The 12,515-nt window shown below is 42.3% G+C and overlaps 1 protein-coding gene across 3 annotated transcripts in view; it reads right to left on the reverse strand.

Moving 5' to 3' along the window:
- Nucleotides 1-505: 505 nt before the first annotated feature.
- Nucleotides 506-12,515, reverse strand: part of LOC141114044 (opioid growth factor receptor-like) — a 31,854-nt gene continuing 19,844 nt past the window's right edge. For all 3 annotated transcript variants that reach the window (XM_073607494.1, XM_073607492.1, XM_073607493.1), the window contains 3 exons: nucleotides 9,820-9,886; nucleotides 9,462-9,610; nucleotides 506-2,866 (listed from right to left, as the gene is read on the reverse strand). In XM_073607494.1, coding sequence (XP_073463595.1) covers nucleotides 2,566-2,866; nucleotides 9,462-9,610; nucleotides 9,820-9,886 — 517 coding nt within the window. In that variant the 3' untranslated portion in view covers nucleotides 506-2,565. The remainder of the gene's footprint in view (nucleotides 2,867-9,461; nucleotides 9,611-9,819; nucleotides 9,887-12,515) is intronic.

Consider the following 12,515-nt stretch of genomic DNA (forward strand, 5'->3'; position numbering starts at 1 on the left):
AGTAAGGCCCCTTTCACACTTATACGACTTGTCCCACGATTTTGTACTGCAAAATCGCATGACAAGTCATTCTCCATGATTTTCAATGACTACCATCCATATTGGCACAACTTTAAGTCTTGCCGACTTCAAAGTAGTCCCTGCACTACTTTGGTCCAACTTCCATGCGAGTTGATGTCCATAGACCTCAATGTTAAACCCTCAAGTAGCATGCAAATCGTACCTGAATAATATAGACACAATTTCAGTACGACTTTGTAGGCACAAGCTGAGGGTCAAAGCATTTGTAAACCCCAACCCTGTAAAGTCGTACAAAGTAGTACTGATCCCAAATCGCGGTAAAATCGCGGCCACGAAATCGTGGTAAAATCGCACGACTTTGAAGTCGCACAAGTGTGAAAGGGGGCTAAAGGTATGTAAGAAGCCACAGGGTTGATGTTTATACGTAAAACACTTCATTGAATTGGGTGTGTGAAAACATGTAAAAAACAGCATAGAAATCTGGTGTATTCATAAATATGATTTTTCATTCTTTATTTTATTTTTTTAAATGTACATTTTTTTCAAGTATTTATGTAGATTGATGTAAATAAGCAAATTAATATGTGAATCGTTTAAAAAATTGGTTTCTCTTTATAGTTAGAATTTTTTTGTATGCATATGGGCAGCCATATTTGCTTATTAGGTTTATTGGTTTTTCTTCCTGCTTTGCATTGGTTTTCTGCTTTTTCCCTACTGTGCATGTCTATAGCTGGATACACATTATACAACTTTTATTGTTCAATTTACTTTAAATTTAAGTTCAACTATGTAGTGCAAGGGCCTGCCTGAGTAGATACAATTTGAAAGTGTTTAGGTTTGACCTCATATCATATGGTTTTGGAAAATCTAAAGGAAAGTTGCACAAGAGAATTGTATAATGTGTTGCCAGCTTATGAGTCAGCCAACACATAAAAAACAATACACTCCCTGTGCAGCTGATTATCAGTCATTATGTAGATGGATAGAGTAGAGTTGACATCTGTCCGCGATTCACCCGGACAGTCCGGGTTTTGAATCATGTGTCTGGGTTTCAGTCCACCTAAAACCAGGACACATTCAGACAGGAATGTGGCTTGGAACAGGGCCTGACAGGAGGGTGAGGGGGCACTATGTGCTCCACATTACTATTCTCTTCAGAGTGCCCAAAAGTGTCCCAGGTCTGTTACAATCCTATAGTGTATAGAAAAAAAAAATGACTGTGCGCTTCTAAAATGTTCGGGTTTGGCTTGATGAAAAAGTGGCAACCCTAGGATAGAGTCATTGTGGTAGCTAAATGTGCCACTTTCTAATGGCCAGTCTATAAATGTATACAGTTAAAGCGGACCTTCAGTCATTTTTTCTTTCATCTATTAAATCTTCTGCCCTTTTTGTTTTAACTTTAGATAGTAAAGCATTTTTTTTTAGCAAAAAGTACAAAATATTGTGTTTTTTTCAAAATTGTCGCTCTTTTTTTGTTTATAGCGCAAAAAATAAAAACCGCAGAGATGATCAAATACCACCAAAAGAAAGCTCTATTTGTGGGGGAAAAAAGGACATAAATTTTGTTTGGGCACAACATCGCACGACCGTGCAATTGTCGGTTAAAGTGACGCAGTGCCGTATGGCAAAAAATGGCCTGGTCATTGAGCAGCCAAATATTCTGAGGCTGAAGTGGTTAAAAAGAGTGTACCTTTTCCCTTGAATTTCTCCTGAGTATGTAAGTGAGTATGCCTAGACACTTCTGTGCCTTCAGCCTTATAACTGTAGATCTGCAGTGTGAGGCGCTACTGCCTCTGACTGCTAGTCTCAGATTTGTTGATGTCATTACTGTGCTGCTCACTGTTCTCCTTGCTGGAGGCTCTGACATGAGGAAGGAAAACCCTGCCTCTACCAAGATGGCTGCCTCCACACAGTGCAAAATAGGGCATTGTAAGCCAGTAAATAGCGAAAGATCAGCTACAGGTAGATCACAGGCAGTCATAGTGACTAGACCAGGTCCTCTGTCTGGCTTTTTGCACAGCTTCAGGTAGTTTTGCTTAAAAAAAAAAAAAAAGAAGCAGACATTTGTAGAATGTGAGGCACAACAAAATTACTTTAAAGCTAAGGACTGTAAGGCTGGGTTCACACTAAGGATGCAATGCATCACATTGCATGTGATTTGCACAGGAATTGCACTGAAAAATCGCATGCGATTCTGTGCAGTGCGATCTGAGCCCATCCTTTTGTATGGCTCAAATCGCACTGCATCCGCACAAAAATAGTGCATGTACCTTTTTGTTTTTGCCGCACTGGAATCAGATTGCATGGGTGTTAATACCCATGTGGTCTGATTCTAGCAATCGCACTGCATTCTGCGACCTGCTTTTGGGGTGTGGTTAACTTTTAATTGACACCTGTGGCAGTTTGCATGAACACCGTGCGATCGCTATGCGGTGCGATGCGGGAAATGCAGTGATTCCTGTGCTTTTTCCGCATCTCATCAGTGTGAACCGCGCCTAAAAATAACGCAAAGTATCTGCTGAATGAAGATACACTATAATTTCGCTATAACCAGAAACAGCAATAGCTGCAGCATATCTCTTCCTCTGTATTCATCGGCCCCCAAATAAACTGATGTTTGGGTTCATAGAGTTCCCAGGCTAACTGCACCAGTTTTTTTCTTTCATTCTTGTCCCTCACAGAGAATATGAAGTAATCTAACACGCTCCTCTTTACATTCGGTAAGTTGCCATTGCGTAAGGTTTCCTCCAGGAAAAAACGGATGAGAGGCTCCTGGTAGTGTTCGTAACCCAAATCCCCCAAACACATGAGGATTCGTGTGATTCGCCGATTGTTGTGGCTATGCCTACAGAAACAAAGAGGAGAGAAAGTATATTAGCCATATTTTGTGTGCTTAAGAGATTATTGGTCACAACATACTCCTTCATTTATGTAACATCGGCATTGTAATAGTAATACAAACAATTGTTACTTTTGACAATCCAATACAAGCTTACTTGAAAAAGTTCCTTTTATGTTGTGAGCTCTGCCTGTCTGCTGGCCATCTCTTTACACATATTCCTGGATGCCCTGCATGCTTTATAGCTTCTCTTCTGCTTTTTACTTCAAATTTCTAAGGACTACATATCCCATGGTACCTTGCTGCCTGCAAGCTGTGATTTCTGTACTGACTCCTCCTCGTGAAACTCCTCTTATCAGCTGTTCTGCTCAAAGGCAGAATGTGTTAAAATGTGTGCCGCAGTAGTGCCTAGTGAATGTACGTCACAGAATTCATGAACTACAGTGCCTTAAAACCCCCTTAAAACTTGCCACATTTTGTCATGTTACAACCAAAAAAGTAAATGTATTTTAATTGGGATTTTATGTGATAGATCAACACAAAGTGGCTCATAATTGTGAAGTGGAGGGAAAATGATAAATGGTTTTCAAAATGTTTTATAAATAAATATGTGAAAAGTGTGGCGTGCATTTGTATTCAGCCCCCTTTACTCCGATACCCCTAACTAAAATCTAGTGGAACCTTCAGAAGTCACCTAATTAGGAAATAGAGTCCACCTGTGTGTAATTTAATCTCAGTATACAATGGATATAAAAAGTCTACACACCCCTGTTTTAATGTCAGGTTTCTGTGATGTAAAAAAATGAGACAAAGATTAATAATTTCAGAACTTTTTCCACCTTTAGTCCTCATGCACACGGACGTTTTTACAGCTGCTTTTTTGAGCTTTTTTGCAGCTTAAAAAGGCCTGTCTATGTTAGTCTATGGCTTCATGCCCACCTAGGCGTTTTTGAGCTGCAAGTGGCATAGGCGTTTTTAAGCTGTAAAAAAAACCCAGGACCAGTGGGTTCTGAGAGACGTTTTTCAGCTGTAGAAACGCTCTAACGCTCAAAAATGCTCAATAACGTCATTCACCAACGTTTTTTAGCGTTTTTGATCCATTGAAAAAAAAATTTGAAAAAAAAAACGCTCAAAAACGCTAACGCGGAAAAACGCTCAAAAGCGCTATTGCAAAAAAGCTGAAAAAAGCTGAAAAAAGTTTAAAAAAATCACTGCAAAGATACTGGCGTTTTCATAACGTTTTTTTAACAGCCTGTGTGCATGAGGGCTTAATGTGACATATAAACTGCACAACTCTATTGAAAAACAAACTGAAATCTTTTTTTTGGGGGGGGGGGGGGGGGGTGGGAGTAAAAATAAAAAACTAAAATAATGTGGTTGCATAAATGTACACACCCTCTTATAACTGGGGATGTAGCTGTTTCAGCATCAAGCAATCGCATTCAAACTCATGTAAATAGGAGTCAGTACACACCTACCATCATTTAAAGTGCCTCTGATTAACCCCAAATAAAGTTCAGCTGTTCTAGTAGGTCTTTCCTGACATTTTCTTAGTCGCATCCTACAGCAGAAGCCATGGTCCGCAGAGAGCTTCCAAAGCATCAGAGGGAGCTCATTATTAAAAGGTATCAGTCAGTAGAAGGGTACAACAGAATTTAAAAGGCATTAGATATACCATGGAACACAGTGAAGACAGTCATCATCAAGTGGAGAAAATATGACACAACAGGGACATTACCAAGAACTGGACGTCCCTCCAAAATTGATGAAAAGATGTGAAGAAAACTGGTCAGGGAGGCTGCCAAGAGGCCTACAGCAACATTAAAGGAGCTGCAGGAATATCTGGCAAGTACTGTCTGTGTGGTACATGTGACAACAATCTCCCGTATTCTTCATATGTCTGGACTATAGGGTAGAGTGGCAAGACGGAAGCCTTTTCTTACAAAGAAAAACATCCTAGCCCTGCTAAATTTTGCAAAAACACATCTGAAGTCTCCCAAAAGCATGTGGGAAAATGTGTTATGGTCTGATAAAATCAAGGTTGAACTTTTTGGCCATAATTCCAAAAGATATGTTTGGTACAAAAACAACACTGCACATCACCAAAAAAACACCGAACCCACCGTGAAGCATGGTGGTGAGCATCATGCTTTGGGGCTGTTTTTCTTCAGCTGGAAAAGGGGCCTTAGTCAAGGTAGAGGGAATTGTGAACAGTTCCATATACCAGTCAAAAAACCTTCAGGCTTCTGCTAGAAAGCTGACCATGAAGAGGAACTTCATCTTTTAGCATGACAACGACCCAAAGCATACATCCAAATCAAGAAAACTATTAGAACAAAAGAAAGGCATCGGGTACCAGTGACTAACTAATATGACGGAAAGCAAACTTCTGGTTCCGCGACAAGCCAATTGGTAAAGTAATTTGTAATAAGGGCATAAATACCTAAAGCAAGATGGTGCCTTAAGCTTCCTGAAGACGCATTATTGGATGCAAAACGCGCAGAGGCTTCTGGGTAACGCTGACGTCACGTCCTGTCCCTAACCCGCACAAATTCGAGGCTTGCACCGCATGCCGGTTCCAGGTGACGGAACGACGAGCACAGGCTCCAATCAGATCGCTGGAATGCGCAATGATGGCAGTTTGTTTCCTATGAGATTTTAAGATCCTCAAAAAGTGGAGATATATGGAATGAATATTAAGATACCGGTTTGGAAACCCCAGACACATTCTAATGAGGAGTGGTTGATCCAGGCATAAATCGAGGCTTTTTTAATATTGGTCTCTGGTGAGTGTTCATTTTGGCAGGTGGTGGTGTATCACGGATTGGTGGAAGCTTTTTAATACGGATCTATATTTGTGAAAGTGGGTCTGATCACCCTTCTTTGAAGAGCACTGGGACTTTCTTTTCTATACATATTTATTTTTATTATTGTTCGGTCACACAGTGTTTTTGACTGTATATACAGTGGGGATGGAAAGTATTCAGACCCCCTTAAATTTTTCACTCTGTTATATTGCAGCCATTTGCTAATGTAGCAATAACTCTCGGTGGAGCTGCTGGTTACCTTTATTTCACCGGAACCGGATCTAGGGTCCCGTTGAGTTTAACATCAGTCAATGCAGGCACCGGACACTTGAGTATCTTTTCCAATGCTTTAATAAACATGAATTGAAGGAAGTAGCAGGTAAGAGGTAGAAGAAAAGTTGCAGGGAAGTTCAAATACCTTGTCTTAGTGTAGTATTAAGAACTGAAAGCTTGTAGATGGATATACTCCCTCTGTAGAGTCGAATCTTTGCCCGCCTGGATAGGTTTCTCTCACTAACCTAGCAGCCGGTACACAGCACGAACAAAAGTCTCTGCCACAGACTTGATTGGATTGAAACCCGTACGATCCTCTGTCACAGGATGTAGTGGTTTAAGGTGAATAGCAAACACAGCACTAGAACCTTTAAGCCAACCCGGCAGTACTATGCGGTAGGGTTACTTTAGGATACGTCCTCCAACTGAGTCACCAGGCACCTCTCCAGACCAGCACTCTGCATGATCCTTCCATGATGGGTCCTCCCCTGGGATCTTCTCAATTGTCCAGCTTCTTCCCGTAGGACAGACAGCTCAGGACCATTCCTCCGCTGCTGCTGTGGTAGGCCCCAGACAGGCTTCTGGGCCACCCACGCGCTGCAGCTATGTGGGCCTCCCGGATGGAGGACAGAAAACCCACTAAATTTACCTATCAACAGTAGATTGAAAATCTACCAGCGCTACACTAAAATCATTTAAGTTCATTTTTTTCCTCATTAATGTACACACAGCACCCCATATTGACAAACACAGAATTGTTGACATTTTTGCCGATTTATTAAAAAAGAAAAACTGAACTATCACATGGTCCTAAGTATTCAGACCCTTTGCTCAGTATTTAGTAGAAGCCCCTTTTGATCTAATACAGCCATGAGTGTTTTTGGGAAAGATGCAACAAGTTTTTCACACCTGGATTTGGGGATCCTCTGCCATTCCTCCTTGCAGATCCTCTCCAGTTCTGTCAGGTTGGATGGTAAACGTTGGTGGACAGCCATTTTTAGGTCTCTCCAGAGATGCTCAATTGGGTTTAAGTCAGGGCTCTGGCTGGGCCATTCAAGAACAGTCACAGAGTTGTTGTGAAGCCACTCCTTCATTATTTTAGCTGTGTGCTTAGGGTCATTGTCTTGTTGGAAGGTAAACCTTCGGCCCAGTCTGAGGTCCTGAGCACTCTGGAGAAGGTTTTCGTCCAGGATATCCCTGTACTTGGTCGCATTTATCTTTCCCTTGATTGCAACCAGTTGTCCTGTCCCTGCAGCTGAAAAACACCCCCACAGCATGATGCTGCCATCACCATGCTTCACTGTTGGGACTGTATTGGACAGGTGATGAGCAGTGCCTGGTTTTGTCCACACATACCGCTTAGAATTAAGGCCAAAAAGTTGTATCTTGGTCTCATCACACCAGAGAATCTTATTTCTCACCATCTTGGAGTCCTTCAGGTGTTTTTTAGCAAACTCCATGCGGGCTTTCATGTGTCTTGCACTAAGGAGAGGCTTCCGTCGGGCCACTCTGCCATAAAGCCCCGACTGGTGGAGGGCTGCAGTGATGGTTGACTTTCTCCCATCTCCCGACTGCATCTCTGGAGCTCAGCCACATTGATCTTTGTGTTCTTCTTTACCTCTCTCACCAAGGCTCTTCTCCTCCGACAGCTCAGTTTGGCCAGACGGCCAGCTCTAGGAAGGGTTCTGGTCGTCTCAAACGTCTTCCATTTAAGGATTATGGAGGCCACTGTGCTCTTAGGAACCTTAAGTGCAGCAGAAATGTTTTTGTAACCTTGGCCAGATCTGTGCCTTGCCACAATTCTGTCTCTGAGCTCTTCAGGCAGTTCCTTTGAACTCATGATTCTCATTTGCTCTGACATGCACTGTGAGCTGTAAGGTCTTATATAGACAGGTGTGCGGCTTTCCTAATCAAGTCCAATCAGTATAATCAAACACAGCTGGACTCAAATGAAGGTGTAGAACCATCTCAAGGATGATCAGAAGAAATGGACAGCACCTGAGTTAAATATATGAGTGTTACAGCAAAGAGTCTGAATACTTAGGACCATGTGATACTTCAGTTTTTCTTTTTTAATAAATCTGAAAAAATGTCAACAATTCTGTGTTTTTCTGTCAATATTGGGTGCTGTGTGTACATTAATGAGGAAAAAAAATGAACCTAAATGATTTTAGCAAATGGCTGCAATTTAACAAAGAGTGAAAAATTTAAGGGGGTCTGAATACTTTCCGTCCCCACTATACATCCAAATCAACAAAGCTATTAGAACAAAAGAAGGGCATAGAATACCAGTGACTAATATGGCTGAAAGCGAAATTCTGGTTCCGTGGCAAGCCGATTGGTAAAGTAATTTGTAATAAGGGCATAAATACCTAAAGCAAGATGACGCCTTCCTGAAGACGCATGATTGGATGCAACACGCATAGAGGCTTCTGGGTAACGCCGACTTCACGTCCTGTCCCTAACCCGCACAAAATCGACTCTTGCACCGCACGCCGGTTCCTGGTGACGGAACGACGAGCACAGGCTCCAAACAGATCGCTGTAATGCGCAATGATGGCGTTTTTTTCCTATTAGGTTTTAAGATCCTCAAAAGTGGAGATATATGGAATGAATATTGAGATACCGGTTTGGAAACCCCAGACACATTCTAATGAGGAGTGGTTGATCCAGGCATAAATCGACATAAATCGAGGCTTTTTTAATATTGGTCTCTGGTGAGTGTTCATTTTGGCAGGTGGTGGTGTATCACGGATTGGTGGAAGCTTTTTAATACGGATCTATATTTGTGAAAGTGGGTCTGATCACCCTTCTTTGAAGAGCACTGGGACCTTTCTTTTCTATACATATTTATTTATTTATTTATTGTTTGGTCATACAGTGTTTTTGACTGTATATATAGTCCAGACAGTATTTTCCATGGTTTAATAATTATTCATGATTATAATTGATGGTATGTCAATTAACATTCACGGTCACGGGTCTATTTGGTAATAATTGTTTTAGGGTTGGAGCAATCATCCACAATAAATAATACATTGCACATCCCACACCAATGGTGGGGAATTTATGATTGCAGCAGATACAACACATACATTCAAAGAAACACATTTATTTATTTTATTTTTTTTGTGTGCTGGTGATACTTTGCACATTTAATACAAGAGATGGCCAGAGACTGTGAACTTGCTATAAGAGTTGTTGGAGACTGGGGACATGACAGAGGAGAAATGTTATACAAGTCTGCTAGAAATCACTGCTAAAACAGGCCAATAGGGAAACACAGATTAGTGTCTGCAGGGGCCCTGAGGGCCACACAAAAAAAATCCCAAAGCAGGTTGGGCACCAAGGATGTAGAAATTTGAAAGCTTCCAATGACTTCCACAATAGTAAGCTATTAGAAATTCAGCTCAATAGATGCTTTTGCTGTTTTGATCGACAGACGTTCTAGTCAGATGGTCTCATACCCCACACCACCCCACATCATGAGACATCATCAAACCACAATGGAAGTCACTCACCAGTTTAGATTCAAAAATCTTTCCTGCCAATTCTGTGCTAGACTAACTTTTCCAGTACTCTCATCCACTAGCTGGAGGCCATAGAATCCTAACATGAACTTATACGCCTCACGCAGCCTCCTCTTGACCTCTTCATCATTCTTCATCATCTAGAAGACAAACAGTCATCACTAAATACAATGGACAGAAAATAGAGAAGTTCCAGCCAAACTCAATATCTGTTCTGACACATTTCACCTAAACAGGAAGTTAGGGAAAAAATCCTCAATGGAGACACAGACAGCATACCAAATCATGTTAGAGGTTCATTCTACTAGAAAATATGCATTTTTTTTGCTATTTCCAGTTTATCTGCTACCTCAATTTCATCTTCATGCAGAGGAGTGGCATGTGGGTTCCTGCCTCGTTGTCGAAGTGGAAACAGCCTGCAACAGAACCAGTTCATATTTATTAACACTTCATTTCAAGTGTTATCACAGTGCTTGCTAATAATAGACTTGCTATGCCATCTTAATTTTTCAAATCATATTTTAAATCTGACCTCCAACCTTCTTTTCAGTCTTGCACAGTTGTACAGGCTCCTTTCATAGTTTAATAGCTAAGAAGGTTGAATAAAGACACTAGTCTCCCAACCTCTCTTCTCATTTCAAAGACACTAGTCCATTGTTGTGGGAATTTTATGAAGATGTATTTTAATATGTATTGTCATAAGTGTCTCCCAGTGTTAGTACTCCCGCAGCCCACTCTAAAGAGCTGACTGGGGCAGACTGACGCTGGCTGAGATCCACTTGGTAGTGGAAAGCTCCTTGGTGGATGTAGAGAAGTGTTTGCGGAGTGGGGACGTGTCCGCCAGCGAAGGGCCCCTGTGCGATACAGAACGATCGTCTGGGGGGGGGTGTTCGCTCTGCAAAGACATTATCAGTTTAGCGGATGTGCTCTTGTGTCACCCCTGTATGCCTGATCAACATGTTTGTGGTGCCATGAGCATACACCTGCAGATAATCTCTCGTCCACAGAGACAGTAGTATAGTCCGGGTATGCTTTGTTCTCTGAACAACGCAGAATAAGGATTCACGAACAAACGATAAGAACGGGAGTCTTTGAATCGCTGTGGTCGGGAGAAGTGTTCAGGATCTCAGGCTTTCTGTGATCATGCTGAGGATAGCTTACAGAGACAGGGGGATGGAGATCATACACGCTGCCCCCGCCCAGACACGCCCATAAGACTCCCCTAGTCATTATTCATTGGTTGTTGTATAAAGTCACATCCTGTGTTGTCATATCCTGTGAGGTCACATCCTGTTTGTGGCTTCCTGTTTGTGTGTGAATAAAAGAGAGCCTCTGCCCTGCGAGGCAGATGGAGGAACGATGGAGCTGAGATGGTGATTATGGCTGTTTACTGGGGAAAAGGGGAGACATGGGTTATTTAACCGGTTCAATACCGGGCATTTTCACCCCCTTCCTTCCCAGACCAATTTTTAGTTTTCAGCGCTGTCGCACTTTAAACGACAATTGCGCAGTCGTGCGACGTTGTACCCAAACAAAATTGATGTCCTTTTTTCCCCACAAATAGAGCTTTCTTTTGGTGGTATTTGATCACCTCTGCGGTTTTTATTTTTTGCGCTATAAACAAAAGAAGAGCGACAATTTTGAAAAAAAAACACAATATTTTTTACTTTTTGCTATAATAAATATCCCAATTTTTTTTTAAAAAAAACAAATTTTTTCCTCAGTTTCGGCCGATACGTATTCTTCTACATATTTTTGGTAAAAAAAAAAAAAAAAAAAAATCGCAATAAGCGTATATTGATTGGTTTGCGCAAAAGCTTTAGCGTCTATAAAATACTGGATAGATTTATGGCATTTTTAAAAAAATAAATATTTATTTATTTTTTTTACTAGTAATAGCGGCGATCAGCGTTTTTTTTTTCGTGACTGCGACATTATGGCGGACACATCGGACACTTTTAAAACATTTTTGGGACCATTCACATTTATACAGCGATCAATGCTATAAAATTGCATTGATTACTGTGTAAATGTGACAGGCAGTGAAGGGGTTAACCACTAGGGGGCGGGGAGGGGTTAAATGTGTTTCCTAGAAAATGCTCCTAACTGTAGGGGGCGGGGACGTTCTATTCGGGCACTCGCCAGAAAGGAGGAGCCAGAAGCGCCGGCAAGGGACCCGAGAACACAGTGTTCCGCTGTTCTGGGAACACAGATCGCTCTCCTCTGAAATGACAGGACGTGGATCTGTGTGTTTACACACACAGATCCACGGTCCAGCCCGGTTAACGGGCAATCGCGGGTGCCCGGCAGACATCGCTGCCGCCGGGCACACGCACTGGGTCCCGAGCAACGCGCGGGCGCGCGCCCTCTAGGCGGCCGGGAACCCGAGGCCGTCATATGACGTCCACCCAGGATGGGAGATCCCATCTGTGGATGTCATTTGACTATAGGCGGGTAGGGAAGTGGTTAAGCATGCATTATACCATTAGACTGAAAGGGCGCTTAATAGCGCAAGAGTAAAGTAGAATATCCATGACACCATCCAGTCCAACCTTTCCTGGACCGAAATTCCATACTCCAATTTCACTGCACACAGTGAGCTTCTCACCATGTGCATTGGAAGCGGCAGCAAGTCCTATAGAGCCCGCCTCATTTCCTGGCTGGAGGATATCAAGCAGTTTCCTCCCCTGCTTTATTGCCCCTGGCCCACCCTGTTCATTCATTAGATTCATCATAACGTAGGGTGGACCGCATGCAACTATAGCAGTCTGCATGCAAATACAGCCTGCCTAGGAATGCCCACCCCTTCAGACTAACATCTACCCATAAAGGCATTTTGCTATTTGCATAAATCGTCCAAAGAACCAGCCCACTGCTTGCGTCAGCTCTGTGGCTCTTGAGGTGGGTACGGAGGCAGGGGGCTGTGATGTTTACAGGAAGCTATGTAAGGCACCCTGCTGGCCCCTCCCACCAACCATGATCTGTTTGCAGTGCTAGAGAAGCACAGAGGCCCAGTGATGATTTCACTGGGTATTACAGTATCTC

The sequence above is a fragment of the Aquarana catesbeiana genome, linkage group LG12, assembly GCF_042186555.1.
Source record: "Aquarana catesbeiana isolate 2022-GZ linkage group LG12, ASM4218655v1, whole genome shotgun sequence".
Lineage (NCBI taxonomy): Eukaryota > Metazoa > Chordata > Amphibia > Anura > Ranidae > Aquarana > Aquarana catesbeiana.